This window comes from Dermacentor andersoni, chromosome 1 (assembly GCF_023375885.2).
Source record: "Dermacentor andersoni chromosome 1, qqDerAnde1_hic_scaffold, whole genome shotgun sequence".
NCBI classification, from domain to species: Eukaryota; Metazoa; Arthropoda; class Arachnida; order Ixodida; family Ixodidae; genus Dermacentor; species Dermacentor andersoni.
In genome coordinates, this window is record NC_092814.1 from 262,712,623 (window position 1) to 262,734,199 (window position 21,577).

Genomic DNA, 21,577 nt, shown 5'->3' on the forward strand with positions numbered 1-21,577 from the left:
AGGAAACAAGCTGCTGAAGGAATTCTGTGCCGTAAACTTATGTAGAATGGTTAGTTGCAAGAAAAACATCTCTGGTTGTAACGTAAAAGATTTTAATGTACCGTCCATAAACTGGAACAGTAAATTCCCCGACCCCTTATGCAGCACTGCCGAGCCTTTTGTTGATGTGATCCTTTTCCATGACCTAACACAATTAGTTACCGAACCAACACGGATACAAGCGGAAAGCATGTCATTTTTAGATCTTTTTCTTGTCAGCCATAGCATCCTTAATCGCAGTCTGAAAACGTATGTTCTTGAAGGTATATCCGATCATAATATGGTAAGTTTATATGTAGATTTGAATTGTATAAAGAAAAGCAAGAAACAGGCATCTATGGTACCGATTTTTACGCGTTCTGATGATGCGAGTATATTGGACCAGCTTGATATCTTGTTTTCACAATTTGTTGTCCTCTCTGAGTCTGGAGAAATTTCCGTTGATGATTTGTGGCTTTTCTTCAAAAACCTTGTTTTAAGGTGCATACAAGATTTCGTACCATTCCGAGTGAAGGGTGTGCAACGCTCTAACCCATGGATGACTAAAGACATTGTACGCTTGGGACGAAAGACGAAAAAGATCCGAAAGAAACTTCGTCGTAGACCCTCCGAAGATACCGTGCAAAAACTTTGCGACATGCGCAGACAGTTAAAACACACAATCAAAAAGGCTAAGGAACATTATCACAGTGTAACTATGAAAAACTTTCTTCTTTCGTCCCCGGCAAAATTTTGGCATCAATTCAAACAAAAAAAGAGTATGATATCGAATCTATGTATTGATGGTAGACCTGTTACGGATCCATTTGCCATTGCGAGTTCATTCAATGATTACTTCTGTTCAGTGTTCACGAAAGATGACGGCAATCAGCCACACTTTACACTACCTCACGAATGCCCTGCTATAGGTGACATATCAATAACTGAGGAAGGCGTTTTCTCGCTTTTGAAAGTGGACAGCAAAAAATCCCCTGGAATAGATGGCATACCGAATGCCTTCCTCATTAGGTATGCCGAATGGTGCTCGAAATATTTAACCATAATATTTAAAGAATCCTTACAGTGAGCGGAACTTCCACATGATTGGAAGTATGGAAGAATTGTCCCCGTTCCTAAATCACAAAATCCATCACATATTGCGATATACCGGCCTATTTCCATTTTATGCACATGTGTGAAGACACTTCAACATGTCCTTTTCAAACATATATCGGAGTTTCTTGAAAATAACAGCCTGATTGATTCCAGACAGCATGGTTTTCGCAAGAACCTGTCAACGGTAACACAATTGCTCGAAACCGTTCATGATTTTGCCGCATCATTAGATAAGCAAAGCCAGGTAGACATTGTACTCTTAGATTTCGAGAAAGCCTTTGATCGCGTGTCCCATCCTAAACTGCTTGTCAAAATGAAATCAATATTCGAGAACACTACATTAATGTCCTGGATAGAAGCATATCTTTCATTGCGACTGCAGAGTATTTCCATCGACAGCATTAGTTCCAGTCCGGCCCCAGTTTTGTCAGGCATACCGCAGGGATCCATCCTGGGACCACTGTTCTTTTTAATTTTTATTAATGACATTACTCAAGGCATACCAGTGAAAACTAAGCTTTTGCTGACGATTGTATATTGTATAATGTAATTCAGTGTCGGAATGACCAGGCTCTTCTAAATTTATCTCTATCTAAAATAGACCGTTGGTGTTCTGAGTGGCAAATGAAGGTAAATGAGAAGAAAACCATATCAATGACAATAACAAGAAAACAGATTCCCCTACACTTCCAGTATTCAATAAATGGCCGCAGTCTTTCTTCAGTAGAGAGTTATAAATACTTGGATGTCATGATCACGTCTGATCTCAGGTGGAACACACATATTAACTACATACAAAAAAAGGCCATGAAGAAGCTTGGCTATCTGAAACGTTCCCTACGTCAGTCGACAGAAGAAATAAAGTTACTGGCATATAAAACATTTATTAGGCCGATTCTTGAATATCCTTCCGTCTTATGGGACCCATTTACTGATGTTAGTATAAGAAAACTCGAAATTGTCCATAGAAAATCAATAAGATTCGTCTTTAATTCATACAGCTGGCATACATCTCCGACTCAGCTGCTAGAAAAAGCTAATTTAGAAACACTTCAACTAAGGTGTAATCGTGATAGGTTGAAATATATGTATTTAATATATCATGATAACCTGCGTATCAATAAGGAATTGTACATTCAACAGGTGACTTGTTGGTCCACACGAGAAAATCGCTCGAAAAAAGTTCAAGAATTCGCCTGCAGAACCGATTGCTTCAGTAATTCATTTTTTCCGCGAACTATACGAGAATGGAACCAGCTCAGTGCACCCATTGTCGAGAAACCCACCATACAGTCATTCTTAAGTGATTTATAATTCTGCCATCAGCCTTCGATCTTCAGCAACGCTTATCATCTCTCGACATATGCTATGGTTCTCCCGCAAAATGCTTCGATAAGTGATGAATTAAAGCAGTTTGTCATATCGTGTGACGCGCATGGGCAGCTTGAATGGTCCGTGTTCTTATCTAATTTTTTCTTGTCAAGCACTCTGTCAGTATATCAGTGCACAATTTTATATTTGTAGCACGGGTTTGTATGCAAGCGATGTGCAAACTATTGGTCTTTTGCTGCTTTTCAGAGCGTGGTGTGAGCCTTGTGTAATGTGTTCTTGTCTTCTTATTTTTGATCATTTCTTCATATGTACTGTCCACTCCTGCCCACGGCCTTCTCTGAAGGCTGACAGTATTTATCAAATAAATAAAAATAAATAAAAATGCTACTTGTTGCAAAATATTTAACAAGTTTCAAATATTCGAAAATACCTAATAGTTCTGTTTCGAATACTAACAGTTTGTGCATAATATTCGATTCGTATTCGAGACTTCGAATATTCATTCACCTCTGGTGATAACTGTGGTCAGCCTTCTTGAAATGAATAGTGAAGGAGTTATTGTAATAGCCAACACATGTGTTGATGGCTCACTTCTTATTGCCTGTAGGCAGTACAATTGAGCCCGACTATATCAAACCCGTTTACATAGAATTATTCTATATATTGAACAATTTCTGGACACGGTATAGTTACAAGAAGTATGTATAGCAATAATTACACTTTCATCGAACAAAAATAGCAGTGACTCCCGATATATTGAACGTCAAGCGACGGAAAAGTGCTCCCAGAAGTTGGCTTTCCCTCGTGGTGGCGGGGAAACCCGGCGGTGCGGCTCCATCTAACCGCTCTCCCTACCGTGACCGCGCTGCCTCGGGCGAGCCGTCCTGGCCCGCCCGCAGCGCTTGCTCAGACAGCCAATCAGAGACTCTTGTGCCCTCGTTGTGCAAGATGGCGAAAGTGCGAGTTGTCACGCTGCTGTTCTGGTTCATTGTGTGTGCGCCTTGTGTGCCTTCTCCCGCAGTGTTGCCGTGATGAAGCGGCAGAATTCGCCTTTCGTCGTGAAGCTCAATATCATAAATCGGGTCCACGCGGTGAGAAGTCGGATATCCCCGCAGCGTGCAAGATTCCGAGGAACACTCTCAGCACGACTTTGAAGAATAAGGGAGAGATTAGGGCTAAAACGGCCAAACTCGCGACCCGGAGCCTGTGGCGCCCGATACATATCCACAGCCGTCTACAAGTGGTTCATCCGAAATTGCTTCAGCCGTGCCGGCTTCCGCATGCTTGGTGATGACTGTAAATTCTGATGAATGTGACGAAGCCGTCGCCGGTGTTGCCGAAGTTTGGAGCCAGCTGTCAGAATTTCCGGAAGCTGTTGATGAATCAACGGTGGACGAGTTTGCGAGTGCAGATGATGGTGTCGCGACTACGGGAGAGCCTGAAAACGAAGACTACATTGCCGACATCGTACCGAGCACAAGTGAAAGTGGGCACAATGAGGAAAGCAACGACGGTCCTTTGCCCGCATCCTCCGAAGTGATTGGTGTACTCGCACTACTCTGGTGCTTCTGCACGAAAGTGGAAGGTTGTGGCCTCAGCTGCTCCGACTCCTTAGACAATGTGGAGAAGTGTGTGCGTTGCAGGCAGTGAAATTGTTCAAGCAGAAGAAAATGCAGGACTATTTCATGCGAAACTACGCTAGTTTCATCAATAAACTGATTTTATAAATGGTATGTGCTTTTATGACATCCAATTATATAGCAGGCTTATATCGAATTATGCTCTATATCGAACTGATAGGCATTTTTTTGCGAGTTTGATTTAGCTGGGTTCGACTGTAGCTGCATAAATGTGCTGCTGAGGAATTGCTGCATGATTGTTTATTTTAGAAAGGTTTGCAATGTGTCTGTCGGAGCACAGCAAGAAATAACTGTGGAACATCCCGTGATACTTTTTTGAAAGTAGTCATTGTGAAATTTAGTACTCTTCTACTCCCAGCATGTGCTGACAATTCATTTTGCTCTACAGGTGTACGGGGATGAGGTGATCACACACAGCATGGTCAACTGGGAGGAGCTGCCTCGTAAAGGCTGCCCACTCATCTTCCACAGTGTATTGGGTCGAGATCTTAGGGAATCTTCGTGCCCATCATACTTCAATCCTGAGGAAATTAAGGTGGTCGTCAACTACGTGGTCTCTCTGCTGCAAGGGAAAAGTGGCCTTGGTGTCCAGATAAAAGGAAAGGACATTGGCATCGTGTCCCCCTACCGAAAGCAGGCAAGAGTTGGATCATTATGTGTACTGTGGCTGTGCCGGTATGATGAGAGCGGGTGAAAAGAGGCTGAAGAACTTCTGCAGTATCTGAGTGAGACAAGTCGTGAATGCTTTACTGCACCTTAGTTCTTCCAGTTATTCGCATCCTATAGATGCAGTCCTTGTGCATGATATTTGTGCTTGTGGGACAAGACATCGTTTCATTAACGACTATTTTGTGTACCAGTCAGTACTCAATGCTAAGTAACCCTTAGGTACCGCATTTACTCGATTCTAGTGCGCCCTCGATTGTAATGTGCACCTGTTTTCTGCGACTGAAAAAAAGGAGAAAAAAACAAAACAAAACAAAAAAACGCTCTCGATTGTAACGCACACCTGTTTGCTGTGACCTAAAAAAAGAAAAGTCCTTTAGAGTACTGCGCATCTTTCTTTCATACAGAAATACAACTTCTCTCATTCGGAAAAAACAAAGATTTACTCCCAATGCATTAAAGTTGCGATAAATAAAAGAAAGTCGCAGTTTTGCCCAAAAGGTGAAGCATAGATTACAATAGCAAATTAGTAGGCAGCTATACAAGAAATAAGAATTGTAGTTTTATCGGCCGTATAAACTTTTAAACATTTGCTTACTAGCCATGTGCCATGTGTAGAATGTTGGACACTGGGCTGTGTGTAGTAAGTTATAATTATATTTTCCATTTCAACAAATAAAAGCAGTTAATTTTTAATTTCTCTATGCTTTCCTTGGCTTCACGTGGCTGTTTTCATTGGTAGTAATACTTAGGCTTCACTCATAAGAATGTCATCATGTTTTCATCTATGTAAAATATTTTTTTCAGGTTTGTTTATTCATTGTGTGGGAAGTTGTGTGTGTATATCCTTGTGCTTTATCATTTGCAGGTCTTAAAAATCAGATCTGTGTTGGAAAAACGTGGAATTGATGGAGTAACTGTGGGCTCTACTGAAGAATTCCAAGGCCAAGAAAGGCTAGTCATGATCATCTCAACAGTTCGGAGTGATAGCAATCTTCTGCAGAATGATTTTAGGCACCGCCTAGGTTTTCTGAAGAATCGCAAGGTTTGCTTGGTTTTTCTTATGCATGAAATATCTTGTCAATATGTTCTTGCTTCTACAAATGCCTCTTCCCCCCTTTCTTTAAAACAAAATTGCAGAGATTCAATGTAGCTGTCACGAGAGCAAAAGCTCTGCTGATCATTGTTGGCAACCCATACACTCTGAGGTCTGATCACTGCTGGAAAAGGTATGTATTCTGTTATTTTCATTGCAGTGCCTTCTGTCAATTTTCCAAGTTACTATGAGCACAGTCCATGCTCCAGCAGGAAACATGCTGCAGTGCTGGCCTCTAGCGCTGTTGAGCATAAGCTACATGAGAGGAGGCCCAAGTAGACGGCAGTTTTGCTGGTGTGGCAGTTGCATGGCACTGTGGAATTTTGTGCAAGTCGGTGAAATTTCCCCTGCAGCACTTTTCGCATTATCCTGCTAGTGCTATGCCACAGGTTTTTTCTCTGTAAGAACCAGCGATGCTGGCTGGTAGTGCAGAGGTGGCAACTGTCATAGTTAGCCATTGCAGCCACTCCGCTGTTGCTGATTGGCCACACAGCTGTGTAGCTGCTACAAGAGGTGGCCCACAGACCCATGTTCCCTCTGTTGCGGGGAGCCTCACTGCACATAAAGAAAATCGCCATGGACTGGCCCAGGCACGTACCCAGGCCCACCCCCCCCCCAAAATTAAGTGGCATAACCCCCTCCCCTCCCAGCCCACGCCACCACTCCTCACGCACACTCCTAAAGCACTGACAAATCAATCTATTCGGTGGTCAACATCTTGCTGCCTTTTACAGTGAAAGCTGTATATGACTAACCTTACGTAGTTTTTTTTGGCATCCGTCAACAAAAAAAATCATCATGCGAGCCGATCCTGGTGATAGTGCAAAAAGAGGGTCGAAGCTCAACTGCGCATTACCCATGTGGGCTCAGGAACCTGTAATGCGCCCTTCGAAAGTTTTGGAATGGGCCCATGTATGCGGAGTGCTCAATGCTTGCTTCACCTCCGCTGCAGGTGGGCCCGGTATTGCACTATCTTCGGCATCGGCCCACGTATGGGCAGTGCTTAATGTCTGCTTCACCTTTGCCGAAGGTCGGCTCGGTGTTGCACTACCGTCGGGCTGACCCGCGGCGGAGGTGAAGCACTTTGCTTTTCGTTTGACAGCTTTGACTGTCGTCAGCTCTCACTGCCATTCCATCTTCACAGTGTGCAATGGTTGTCAATTTTTTCACTCCTTTTGGATGGCGGTAATTATCGGCATCTCCTGGGGTGTGAAGGCCAGTTTTCTCATCAATTCGGTGCCCGCGTGACTAACTCGAGATGAGTTCAGTTGTCACCATCTATTCAACGATCATGCGCATCGCTGTTGCTTTGTTAGTTTAACCTTCTTTGCTTAGACTGATCCAAGGACCGGGAAGGGGATTCGGTTCGTAGCCAGCTGGTCTGTATGCTCGTGGAACGAGTTGCGGCCGGAGAAAATGCCAGTTGCGTTTAACTTTTCCTTTTGCTTCATTATTTCATAGAGTGACGGCTCGCCGTGACGCTGGCAGATCCTCGGAACCATGTACCCGCGATATGGGGTAGATAAGGTGGAAAATAAGGTGATGCGAAACAGCGCCCATCATCAGACCCTGCAATAACCGTTAAAACCATAAGTAATATTGCTGTCACCTGTTACCTCGTTTGGCTTTTCTCTAATTGTACAGCACTTTTCATGCAAAATTGGCAACTGGAAACAAGAGTCGCAAGGAGTTGAGAAATTAAGTGATCTACTAAGGGAAGGGAGAGAGCCAAGGCAACAGCCAAACAGGAAGGAAAAGCGAAAATCAGCAAATTTAACCATTTGCGAAAATATTTAGGGATCAACATCTTTTTCTTTAAAAAGAAAGTAGAGAAAATGCTGCTGGAAGTGGAGAATAATTCCGTGTGTTTTGAATGACGCTTCTACAGTTATCAGTCGAGCCGCCTGACGTAGCCACTTCTCTGCTGTGCTAATGTGAGTGTTTTTCTAACCTTCCGCGGTGGGCGCAGTATATATAGAACGGCAGCGTCCTGCGCTCCACGCGGTTGTATGGGACTGGTGACCACGCATCGTTATGCAACTTCCCAAATAACAACACGAGTCGGTTTTGGCACTCAAATTGGTAGAGCAGTAAACAAGGGATCCAAAAGAACTGTGATTGTTCCGCAAACATATATATTTCTCTATAATTCTTCCAGAGCTAATTCAAAAAACGCTACTAGAAATCTTTATTTTACACTTTCGCTTGTTCACTTGTTCTTGGCAGTGTTCTTCCTGTGCTTCTGTCATGCACGAGTCCATTTGATGTGGTTCCTTGTTTGCCAAGTAAAGCAGAGGTGTATCTCAAAGGTGTACCTGTGAGGTACACCTTATTTCAATTCTCTTTTGTGGGTTACGTGTATTTATGACGAATGGTGGGCATTATTCACATTTGTACTAGTAAAGGTATGTCCTCCTCCCTAATTTGCATAGAAAATTTACCTTGGTTTGCCCCCCCTCCCCCCCCCCCCCCCGAAAAAGCATCCTGGGTACATGCCTGAGCTGGCCCGCTTCCACCAAATGGCGTGCATTGAATTAGCATGCCGCTAATGTGAATGGGCCTGAACATTGCTGCTGAGAGTGTTATGTGTGCTTACTGGGCTGCAATTCCAGAGGAAGCAGTAATGTTGTAAATGTTGGCTGTTCATAGTGTCTTTCTTTTCCTTAGTGCATTGCAATTAATGTGGGGTCTATATTTTCTCGGTGCATGTAGTGGGCTGTATTCGTCAGTCATTCTTTTGCTGGTCTGTTATTCATGCACTGTCGCTTATTATGAGTAAAGTCTTTATATATGCTGAAAAGGCCTGAATGCCCAAGTGAGAGTCAAGTACTACGAATGCGTAAATTGCTGCTCTACGTATAGTTGCAGGAATTATGTAGCACTGAGAGAGAGAGAAAAGGCAAGGAAGTTAAACCAGAATTGTAGCCACTAGCTCTTGTCATAAGTACAGTGGTTGAAAATGGTATCAAGGAGGCAGTGTCATGCTCATTGCATTGTTCTGGAATGTGAACTCTTGGAAAAAAATATTTCTAGAACAAGAAATTTAACAGTTAAGCTCTGTCTGATGTTCAACCTGTACCGCTATATTTACATGACAAGAAATGCAGACTACGGAACTATGGGAGAGTCAGAAGGTGCATGTGCTTGTCATTCTTGTCCCAACCTAAATGCTCCAGCAAATTTCTAGTTGCAGACTCCTCTCCTGTTCATGCATCAAGGTTATAGTATCACCAACGCAAATGGGAAGACATTTTTTTAAGCTGATGCAGTTAACGCGGTCTTTCTTGTAGCAAAGTGTTGCTAGGTTTAGCAGGCTTGTTAACCCTTTAAAGCTTGATTTTTTTCGCCATATGCGACCGCCCAGGGTTTTTTTTTTTTATTGCAGATTCCAATTCTTCTTAGGGACTTATTTAGAAAAAAATTTTCCAAACTTTTTCTAGGGTGACCATAAAGTGAGAAAAAAATATTTTGCGTTGGAATATATGTACTCTTCATTCATGAATAACAATAAAAAAGGAAATAAACTTATAAGAATTAAAAATTTGATGCATTTTTATACACATAGTTCAAGGCCCTGAATGTGCGCACACGAGAATATTTCGCAAGACTCAAATTTTCCTGCTCTTGCACCACCGCCCGAGAGTTATCGGAAGCATTCTTCATTCAGTCATTGGGGTCACAGTGCATTAGTGTGCCTTCCTTAACCTTGTACAGCGCTGAATATGGTTTTTTGGATTCTGTCGCATGAGTGCGCTCTTGTGATCGGATGTTGGTTGTTCCACCACATGGTGCTCACTGCGCATGTTCCTCTAGTTTCAGCTGTCTATAAAGGAATGTCGCAATAAAATGATGTCAGTTGAGAGTAGTGCCTTGTCCTGTCGTCTTTCTTGTGTCTGTTGTTTTGCGCTAAACAAAGTATTCATAGGTAGAGTAAACTAGAATTGAAATATGGTCCGTTATATTCGAAGGTCTGTTGTACGCGGGCCCGTTGTAACGATCGTAGACTGTGATGTTTTATGGCACGCGCAAACTGTAAGTAGGATGGAGTTAAAGAAAAGTGAAAATCAGTAATAAATTAATGGCCTGTAATATATGTATCTGGATCACAGTTGCCGTTGTTTAAGTGGTTCGGCAGCTCACATTGCTCAGGGTGGAACAACATGGCACATTTGCGTAGATGTCTATGTTTTGGTACGTTTCGAAATTATTTCATATCAGCGATGCACCTTTTCCACAATATTTGACGCTAACAATGATCTGCGGCTGTAGATGTTGATGTAAACGAGTGCACAGCTTTGATAAATCCGATGCAGAAGGCTGCGCTCGAAGATTTCTTGAATATAAGAAATGTCTAAATAACGAGTAAAAAGAATACAAAAAGCGAGCTTCAAGTGCAGAAATCAGAGATGGCAAATGGAATTCAGCCTGCCTTTATTGGCCGCACTGTTTGCAGAGCAGTGCACTCAGGCCTGCTCACCCAGTCATCGGTGAGTGCTACATGGCTTCCAGGAATGACATGCTGCCCCGAAGAAGCCACTAATAATGTTTCACGATCCACGAAATGCACAACCGACGCGCACTCAATATGGACGCAGGTACACAAATCAACCGGTGAAAGCCCCAGCACCCTTCCAAAGTTTTGTTTTCAGCGGCATGCAGCAGAAGGCAGCTCAGAAAAATGAAAAATGTGCATTCTGGCTCTTCCCATTTTAGCAGGTGGTATGCTATATGTGCATACTGTGCACTTCACAGTTTATATAGCAACAAATTGTCTGTGTAGCTTGTTTATGTAATACAGCTGCATGTCTTCAAGATGAAAGTAACTTTTCACTTATCTGCATTCAGCAGCCAATGAAAGCTATAGTATCTGCTCTTTTTCTATTCCAGCTGTAGTAGTCACATTTTATTTACTACCCTTTCTAATTTTAGACTCATCGAGCTGTGTCGCAAGAAGGGGGCCATGAAAGGTGTGGAATACAATGATGGTGATGAGCACATCCTTGACCTTGAGAACCGCTTTGCAAAAGCAGGAATCGGTGAGACACTGGGCTGTGTTGCTCACATTTCTGCATTTGTCAAAATCTTTTCGGTCTTTTAGCTGTGTAGTTATTGTGTAGTGTTACAGTATGGATGTAGTACCTTGAAGACACAAGCCTCTTGCTCTAGACTGGTACATACTGCAACTTTATTTGTTGAGTTGCTTTTGTAAGTCCGCATTATTGATGTATGAAAGTGCTATCAGCCTAGGACAGACCTGCACTAAAACTTAAATGGCCCCTCACCAGGTCTGGCCATTTTGAGCTGACAAGTGCAGAGCATACATTGCGTGATAACGATTGCGCCTACGAAGTATTACATCGCTATGCGCCATGGCAAGATCTGAAATTTCAAACCGTACGCCGTTCCTTCTCCTTGCGGCCGCTGCGCTCCAAGCTGGAGGGTGACGTAGTTGCGTATGTGCGCCTACATACTCGAGTCCACAGTGTGACGTCGCTCGTGGTGACATGTGACTTCGAGAATTATTCAAGGCACCATCTGTTATTTCTGTGATCTGTTGCTTGAATTGAGGAATTGAAGTTTAGAGAAACAGTAAAACACACAAATGGAATGTCTGTGTGTTTTTTGCTTTACTTCACAACGAAGCAATGGAGATGTACTTCCTCTTCATCTGCTTGTTCCCACGGTCATGCGGTCACGTGCGCAGGTACCGAAATTGTGCCATTTTCTACCGTGTTCCAGCGCCGTGATCATGCTCTGCGATCCGCTTGTTCTGCTTCAGTATTCGTTTAGCACTGAATTATACTGCTAGTCATGTGTCCTTGTGCACAGTGCGCAGAATTGTGCGCTGTGCGAAAGGATAACAACTCGCGTGCAACGCCGAAAAAAAAAAAAAGCGAGGAGAAAAAAACAAGTGAAGGCGACGCCCATGCCGTATGTGTCACGCGATCCTCGAGGCCCGGCGTGGGGGAATGCAGGGAAGGAATTTCGCTTGCGAAGGCTAGATGGGGCGAGTGGAAAGGGAGACTCACTATGTATTGGAGCCCGCCTGCTGAAATCATGTGCTCACGGCACTGAAATATTTCCATCCCGGCTATTAATGAGCCCACTTGAAAAGTTTTTGCGGCAGAATGGTCCCTAGAGACTAATGCTTAACCACTTCCAGTGTATAACCAAGATTTGCTATGGGGCCTGGTGAGGGGCCCTTTACTTGCACATTATGCGGCTGTGTGGAAAGCATCTGGCCATGTCATTATGTTATGGTAGCACAATAGACAGGAACAGAAAATTTGCAGTGGCTCCAGCATTGATGGGTAACAACTAGGGTGTACAAGTAATGAAATTTAAGCTGAAGTTGAGTGGTGTTTTTCTGAAGGTGATGTTTATTCATTTACTGTACGCCTGTGAGCAAAATTGTATGGATTACAAGCTTGCCGAAAAAAACTAGATAATTTCATTGTAATTAAGATGCACAAAGTTAAACTTAGGAGTGCACTGGAAAGCACATGATACCAAGTTTGGAGTGCAGTCCTCAATTTCAATTTACATTCACAGGTGGAGGAGAAAATCGGCTTTATCGCGGAATCTCTGGTCGGTATACTTTTACTCAAGGGAGTACATGCAGGGCCTAGGTATTGCAAAGGGGTTGGAGTAATTGAAGCTAGTACGTCTGAAGAAACAAGCAAAAATAAGCAAACAAGAAACAACTCCAACGCTGCAGTTTACAGTGCAGAGATAAGATCAGTTTACAGAGGTAAGAAAGTCTTAGTTTTGCCCAAAGGTGAAGCATTGACAGCGATAGCGAAGTATTAGACAACTACATGAAGCAAGGTTTGTAGTTTTCTATGCCATTAAATTAGAGTCACATTTGCTTACTAACTAAACAAGCATTGTGTCATGCGCGCACCAGGAAACATGAACAGATCTCACTTGATGAGCACGAGCACTCGCTGTCACAATGCTGGTGGGATGAAGAATTCTGGCAGCGGGAGCGTTCGTGCATGTCCCAAAGCGAACGTTCCATGCTCCCGCTTGCTTCACCATTTCAAATGTACAGCATCTCCAAAGCTCGGATAATGTAACTTCCAACACTAGGCGTGCAAGAAGACAGCGCGCATGAAGTCCCCAGCCATCTTGGTTCCCCCTTGCATGCTCACCCTTCACTCGCAGCAGATAGTCTTTAACATACAGTCCGTGGGCTGCATATGCACTTGGCTATGCGGGCAGCCAATGTCAGGCTAGAGGAGGAGAGAGTACATCTCCTGAAAGGGTGGGCTCTCTCCCTCTAGCTTCCTCAACCGAGGGGCAATCCGGGCTCGATCACATGACCTCCAACATTGGGCATTTGGGAAGACTGTGTGCTTCAAGCCATTGTCCTTCTCAGCTCACCCTCGCACAGCATCATGTGGCCATCAGCATATGCTGCTGCCGCTCATTCTCCTCGCACTTTATTTGGGATAGTATGGCGATGGAGTAAATGAGCCTGGAGTGTTTGTATCATTGCTATTGCAATACAAAAAACACAGAAAAAACTATAGGGTGAAGCATGTCTTAAGCAGAACAGAAAGTTCGAAAGGGGCAGCATCTTCAAAATACTTTTCACTTGTAAATATATATATAGTATTCTTTTATGTAGCAGCAAGCAAGCTTCAATATGCAAAATTGTAAACTGTCACATGATAATGCGTTATCTTAGATTTTATATGTATGAAGCAGCCTGGTTAACTATCAGTGTGCAATATATATTAAAAAATGAACCCACTTGAAAAGAAAGTGCAAAACATGATCTTCGTTTGAGATCTAAGGTTTGAGAATCGCACGCAAGTCTCTGTGGCTACATTTTTGTACCAGCTGGCACTTTGCTGCTGATGCCTGCATTGGCATGAAATGGACAAAATGGGTGTTGGCACCACTGATTTCAGCAGGGCAATAAACGTGCTGTATGTGTGCACAGACCCTTTTATTACGGAAGGTGTCAAGTTGCCTGTGCAATCAGGCCTAGCATTTCTACTGATTGTTGAACATTGCTTTAGCTTCAAAGCCAGAATCACGGCCTGTTGCAATGTTTTACACACATAGCAAGGTTATTGTTGCATCTGCAGTGCCTTGTGTTTATTAGAATGCTTTTTCATGAAGCGGTGACTAGCGGTACCAGATTTATCAGCGTATTGGTGAACATGGGGACACATGACTGTCAGTATGACAGTGGAACCTTGTTCATTCGAACTCCAAGGGGATCGGAAAATTATTGGAATAAAAAAGAGTTCGAAAAAAAAAAGAACACCTTTAAGTATTGTGCTCGATAACTTGCGACTGGTTGACAGGCATCCATTTCTTGGGTCATCACAAACATCTTCATGTCCCTTGTGAAATTGGACACATCATCCAAATGCATGGCCGTGAAATAAGGCATTCTTGTGGTAAATGTTCTCATAAATTCAAAAATTTTGGTTGGATCTCCCTATCTTACAGCAAAACTTGATGTTCGCTCTTTGTTTAATGTTGGAATTCATGTGTTTTTGATTACCACTGTTTGTAAAAACAGAGATACTATGTTTACAAAATTTTTACATTGCCCACAAAAGAGGAATATTGTCGCAACGTCAAAAACAGGGGTCGTATTGCGCTATTCAGGAGGCACAGCGGTGGGTCGCCTTTTTAACACCGAGCGCAACTGCGACTTCTTCTTCTTCTCTGCGCCTTGACAAAACACTCATGCCTACTCGCGTTTTCCTCCTCTTCATGGAGTACTGGCCCGGCATTTGCGTCCCTCCGAAGGAAGCATTGTCCCCATGCGCAGTTAAATTGGGACAAGACAATCGGACAGAGTACAACAGAACAGAGTCACACACACACACATACAAATAAACAAGAACAAGAAATAAAGGCAAAGGTTAGGTCAACAAGTATGGCTTCATCCGTACCACATGCACCACTTCCGATAAGTGCTTGCGGCGGCTGGAGCTATTGTCACTTTCGGGAACGACCTCGTAATTCACATTGCTCAGGCGGCGGATCACTTTGTACGGCCCAAAGTACCGTCCTAGGAGCTTTTCGGAGAGTCCACGATGGCATATGGGTATCCAGACCCATACTTTGTCTCCGGGAGTGTAGAAAACGGATCTGTGTTGAATATCGCAATGTTTCGCATCTTGGTCTACATCTTAGTCGTTGCAGCTCTAAGGCACATGGGTAGGCCGCTTGAAGTTGACAAGTCGTGTGCTGAGATATACAATCAGCGACCGATTTTTTCGGACATACCCAATAATTGGGACGCCTTCGCGGCACTGCTGCGTACCCCATAGAGCCAATGTGTGAAAATTTGGACGCTGAAAACCTTCACCGTCCGATTTTCCGGACGGTTTGCCGTGACCGCAGGTCCGAAATCCGCCGTCATTTTGATTATCTCGTAGCCTCGAACCAGCGCTTTCGCACATCGATCCACTGGCAGCCGTAGCCACCACTGCGGCAACGTTAGGCCTATAGAATAAAAACAGAACTGGATTATCTCCTTGTCTGGCGCTTATCCTTCTTATCCTTCTTTTTCTGTTATTAATGTCACATTCAATGATGTCTTTATATGCTGCTTCTGCAAATAAAGCATTTGGTTGCTAGTCAGCGTTCTGTCCTGCGCTCTTTACTCGCTCGTCCTGTGTAGCGCTGATCCTGTTTTTATTCTAAACATAAACCAACCAGCCCCATTGAACACACTGCTAACGCTAGGCCTATCTGCTTCGACGTTCGCTACCAAGCTTCCAGTTGTTCAGCGCTGTTTTCTGATGAAAGCATTCGCCGTTGTCAGCGTTTCGCCGATGGCTTAGAAGCGCGGAAAGCACAGCAAGATTCAAGCGTTGCATAATGCCGGTTCCCGAATGTGTGCTCCGCCGCAAGACAGCAGTGTTACGCGGTGAAGCACTTGCATTGTATTGCGGTGAAGCATACCAGAAATAGAAGGGGCCTACTGTCACGGGACACAGTCGTGCGTGCATCCGCCGTCCTTTGTCACAGTACGAGCACCGATGCGACTAGTAAGTGTACTGGCAGGCCTTCAGAGCTATTTCGGACTTGCCTGCGGCGATTTGAGCTCTTGGGGGTAGTAAAAGACATGCATTCATTTTTTTTTTTTCGGATTGCCTGACTCTTCGAACATTTTTGTAGCCCAGCCCTTAGGGAGTTTGATTTGAAAAATCGTACGTTGACTATATATGTGCAAGAGCCTGGTGAACGGTGGCATGAGTGCGGAAAGAGTGAAGTTTTCACATTGACTAATTTTGTTTGTGGCTTCCACTGACCACTGGTTATTTAAATTAACTTATGCAATGTTGCACACCTGCACACATGTTAATTGTGTTGGACCACTGAAATATGCTGTAGTACTGCAGTTCATCGAGTTTAGATCATTTGCACTATTATTAGTTTTATTTTATGAGAAACAATGATTGGTGTTCAGATATGCAAGGCATGACTGTTGCCAACAGTCAGAGGGCACGTATGTGCATGTGAATACAGGTAAAATTGATCAGATTTTTCTTGGATTAAATTCCAGATGATACCTTTCACTTATAAAGATAAGTTATCATTAATTCACTGTCTGAGATCAAGATCTGTGTATGGCCAAATAAATCTCTTGATGGTTAAGGTATTAAAGGACAGTGACAAATGTCTTTATGCTTATCTTTTACTTGCATTAGTATTGAATTATTAACCATTGTTTTGCAACACCTAACTGTTCTGAAAAAAAAGTATACTTATATATATATATCCCTGTAGAAGAGAACTTAATTCTTTTTGCAGGAGAGTGCCTGTCACCAGAAGATCAACTTATCTTCCAAGGGAAAATTCCAATTACACAAAAGACTTTGCAAGAAGAGCCACAATGGAGGGAGGAGCTGTGATCAGAGTTTTCACCAAGCACAAGTGGTCTCGGTAGATTTTACTATTTGAAAACAGCCTTTGAATATTTTTTAATGGTGTCGCTTCCAACTTCTGCAAAACAGGCCAACATTCTTGGTCCTGGGTTGTTCGTGTTTATCCTTTATCCATTTATAACATTTTATTGCATTAAATATTAGTAAAACATACTGTGTCCTTTTTTTGAAACTACTTGTGTGTTGACTGGGGGAAGCAGAAATAAATTTTAAATGTGCTCTTTGTCAATCAGGCAGTTAAAGCTTTTGCTTTTATAAATAAAATAGAGGTATACATTGAAAGAAGTAAGGACAACAGTATGTGGTTGCACAGTTAACCCATAATTGGTACAGAAGTGATAGAGTAAGTTCAATTGGTAGAACAGCACATGCATTGTTCTACCAACTGAACTAGTGTGGTGGCTGGCCTTCCTTTTAGTAATTTCAAGCTTTCGCACATGTTTACATCTGTGAGTAAGCTGAGCTATACGATGTGCTTCTGTTCCTTTCTAAAAAGGCATAGGGGTGACCTGTATACATGCCCACAGAAGTTTTTGAAGCGCTCAACTTATGAAAAAAATACTTTTTTTGTGAACAGGCCTCCCAGCCTGGAAGTTGAAGGAGATACTGCCCAGATCGCAGTCTGAGCTTCCTTTCGCATGGCTGATTTCTGACTGCACACTTGAGTGTGTATGAATTATGAATGCAAATTTTATTGCGATAGCAATTATATGGACATGCCAAGTGAATTTTCGCCTTTGTCGTTGCTGTGATGTTTCTTATATGTTTATAGTTGGGTACAACTTTAGAAAAAAGGGAAGGCCTCGCCCGGATGATTGGAGTGCGACAGCCGATTGCCTCTGTGACTAAAGTAGTCCTGCTCAAAAATTTGTGCTTCTAAAACGTGTAATTCTCAGTATAAAGACTTTTGTATTTTGAATACTGTTTTGATAGAGCTCTCGTGATTGGAATGCTACAGCACATGCTGGATCGTGAGAGAAAAATAACCCCGTGCCTTCTGCAATGCTGCACGTCATCTGCTTTTTAGCTTCATTGCAAGGCACAAAAGAAGAAAGAGCAGCTCTGCATGGCTTTTGCACTGGTTTACATATACACTGCAGATTTACTACTCGTTTTCCGAGCTTAACATGAATCGGTTGCTATTTAACAAGCACTTAAAAAAAAATCTGCATTTATCGAAACCATTACAAACCTGGGGCAAGAAGAAGATTGAGGGAGGAAAGATACAAAAGAGCTTCATTCATATTTTTAAAGAAACTCTTGGTTCTGAATAGCAGAAGATTTATATTTTTTTGCTTTTGTGTTTTCACAAACTAATTTTCAGAAATGTGATAGTGTTTTTTCCCGTTCCTTTTCAAGTTCCTTTTCTTCTTTTTTTGCAAGCCTACAGTCTTACCAGTTCGCATAGCGTAACGTCAGTGATGCTCGCTGCAATCTTTTGTCACCGGATCACGGCTCAGAATAAACGCACGCGGCACAAATGGTGCATCGTAAGCTCACAATATTATTTCCGGCATGATAGACCACCACAAACAGTTTGGGAATTAACTCTGACAAGGGGCAGACGCACACGACTAACGCGACCCGGCCCAGTTCGAAGCGTGTGCGGCCATCTTCTCCATCAACGGGGTCACCGGCCGTCCGGCTCATGACGTCAGTCTAGAGTGCACGCCCATTGGTTGAGGCTAGTGTGCATCCGCCTTGGAGGAGTAAACGCCCCTTTTTTTTTTTTAAGTTGTACCTGACTATAGGTACATGTATGCAATATTCCACGCCATGTCACATGACATGCGGTATATGTGGGTTATATTGCCACACCATTCTATCACAAGTTGTACCCGACTATAGGTACATGTATGCAATATTCCATGCCATGTCACATGACATGCGGTATATGTGGGTTATATTGCCACACCATTCTATCACTAAAGTTGCTCATACAAGGTCTTGCATTAAATTAAATTATGGGGTTTTACGTGCCGAAACCACGATCTGATTATGAGGCACGCCATAGTGGGGGACTCCGGAAATTTGGACTACCTGGGGTTCTTTAACGTGCACCTAAATCTAAAAACATGGGTGTTTTCGCATTTCGCCCTCATCAAAATGCGGCCGCTGTGGCCGGGATTCAATCCCATGAACTCGTGCTTAGCAGCCCTACACCATAGCCACTAAGCAACCACGGCGGGCCCAGGTCTTGCATTCTTGACAAAATTGTTCCTCAGACTTTTGAGCATGGCAGCCGTGAAACAAAGCACCGACAGCGCATGCCTTTTATATAAAATCTTCTCAGACTTAAATACTGTTACATGCTATTCCCGTGGCACATGTCCTGCCGAGCATGGAAGAATGTGCCAGAAAGACGGTGAAGACGACAATCAGAGTAGCGCTCATGTTGTTATTCTGCCATCTAGCCTGCAGCTGTCTCTCTCTGTATATATTTTGTAAATACAATTTCTTTTCCCTTTTGGCTACTCTCGTCCCCGTGGCATTTTGGTGGGAGGTGGGAGGATATATTTTGTAAATACAATTTCCTTTCTCTTTTGGCTACTCTCATCCCCGTGGGATTTTGGTGGGAGGTGTTCCGTTGTACCCACATGGCACAACGGAGCTCTGCAGTGGCCGACGTTTGGCTTTCTTCACGATGGCGCCCACCGAGGCGACTGCAATGACAACAATTGTCCTGGCTCAGCTAAATGACCCAGGCACATTCTGTGGGACTGACAACGTCAACATCGAGGACTGGCTACCGCTGTACGAGCATGCAAGTAAGAACAATCACTGGGAAGAGCCGATCATGTTGGCAAACATATTATTTTGCCTCAAAGGAACAGTGAAGGTGTGGTTTGAGAATAACGAAGACGAAATTGGGAGCTGGGATGCATGCAAGGAAAAGATGCGTTACCTGTTCAGCAAGTCTGCAGGTAGAAAGGCAGCAGCAAAGAAGGAGCTGGCATCTCGTGCGCAGACAGCGACAGAGTCATACCTGACTTATATATAGGACGTGCTTGCCCTTTGCTGCAAAGCCGACGATGGCATGATGGAGTCCGAGAAAGTGGGCCACGTGTTAAAGGGCATAGCAGATGATGCCTTCAATCTGCTAATCTGCAAAGACTGAACCGTCGATGCCATCATCCAACAGTGCAAGCGCTTTGAGGCTGCCAAAAGTCGGCGCATTGCCCATCATTTCGCTCGACTTCCGAACACAGCAGCAACGTGGTCGTGGACGTACCTGAGCCATCGGCTCCGCTCACCGTAGAACACGTGAAGAAGATCCATCCGATGCGAACTTGAGGCTGTGTCTCCTGCTTCTACGTGCGACTGTACCTGTGACCATAGCTTCCAGATGGTGCCACTAGTCCAAGCTGTTGTTCATCAGGAGCTCTCCAATGCTGGCCTGGACTCTGTGTGCGCCGCAGCTCCTTATGGTGGATCCACACGACGGACTAAATCCGTATTTCCCACGTCGGACGGCGCATCATGTGACTACGTGTCACGGATTCATGCCGTCCGCGCATCATCCGCGACCCCCGCGGACGGAAAATGCCGAGCTATTTTTCGCATCCTGATTCTGGCAATCGAATGTTGTGGATTTAGCCTAGGATGCTCTATAAGTCTGCCAACAATGCACAGACGTGAGGCCCTTGCCTGAAGCGGCGTTGTTTCGCTGGTACTGCTCGCCACATCATGGTGTCCTGCCTTGCTATACGATGACACGCGACAACAACTGAAGAAGCTGCTCTCTTGTCACTCGAAGCAGCCTCCGGTATTCCTCAACGTCACTGACCAACATTTCTCGGTACAAGTGGTTTTGCATACCCAGATGCTTCTTGGCGATATAGTCCTTATGCCAACAATACCTCTTTCGATTAGACAAGTACTCGTTATCATCCAATTCGGACAAAACAACAGCCATTGCGGCCAATCGTCGTTTCCTTTCGATCTCCATGTTCATTCAGAGCGAAAAACAAATACGACCCAGTCTTCATTACACCGATGGTGCTATCTAGAGAGAGTAGAAACAAGCAAGCATTTGTAACTAACGGCCACTGAGATCTGCTCGGGCAGCCGCAAAATCTTCGAGGCCATGTTCAACCAATACAGCCACTCTAAGACTACAAGCCGAGAATCTGAGTATGGCTTTCGGAAATGGTGCCCAAGCATCACGAATACTTTGCTGTTGAAGCTTCTGGACACAAATATAAAGCAAATACAAGCATCAGTTTGAAACTTCCCAGCCACACAGTGAACGACGACGAGTTGATAGGTTCAAGGTGGACGGCAGCCGCTTCGGGCAGTGCCGCCATGTTTATTTTTCTGGCGTGGTCGTCTGCTCACCCCGTTCGTCGTCTGGATGCGCTTTGCAGCCGGACGAGCCGCGGATTAACCGTCCTCGGAACTGATTTTCGCGGAGCCGTCTGTCATGTGGATACACCATTACCAGCTGATCGACTGCTGTCCCTCACTTTCGCATGCCCAAGGTCAAAGGCCGCCGTTTTGTACTCGCAATCCAGCCGAGTGGAGGACTGCTGATGACCATCCCATTTGCTTCAACTGCCGTCGGATTGGACACGTGGCCCGCCATTGTTGCAGCCGATGGTATTGGTATCAAGTGCCCCATGGATACAACCGTCAACCCGACATGGATCATCGCCAATTTCAGCCCTACCGCGAGCATCCCCAAGCCACCGGCGATGACGCTCCCTCCATGCCGTATCGTCGTTCACCATCCCCATGTGGTCACCAGTCCCGTTCACCGTTGTCTCGTCGCCAATCATCTCGCT

The 21,577-nt window shown here is 44.1% G+C and overlaps 1 protein-coding gene across 2 annotated transcripts in view; it reads left to right on the forward strand.

Annotated features, from left to right (window-relative positions):
• Positions 1-16,946, forward strand: part of LOC126547910 (putative helicase MOV-10) — a 115,097-nt gene extending 98,151 nt beyond the window's left edge. For both annotated transcript variants that reach the window (XM_050195958.3, XM_055063754.2), the window contains 5 exons: positions 4,495-4,743; positions 5,641-5,817; positions 5,913-6,001; positions 10,798-10,904; positions 16,660-16,946. In XM_050195958.3, coding sequence (XP_050051915.1) covers positions 4,495-4,743; positions 5,641-5,817; positions 5,913-6,001; positions 10,798-10,904; positions 16,660-16,760 — 723 coding nt within the window. In that variant the 3' untranslated portion in view covers positions 16,761-16,946. The remainder of the gene's footprint in view (positions 1-4,494; positions 4,744-5,640; positions 5,818-5,912; positions 6,002-10,797; positions 10,905-16,659) is intronic.
• The last annotated feature ends 4,631 nt before the right edge of the window (positions 16,947-21,577 follow it).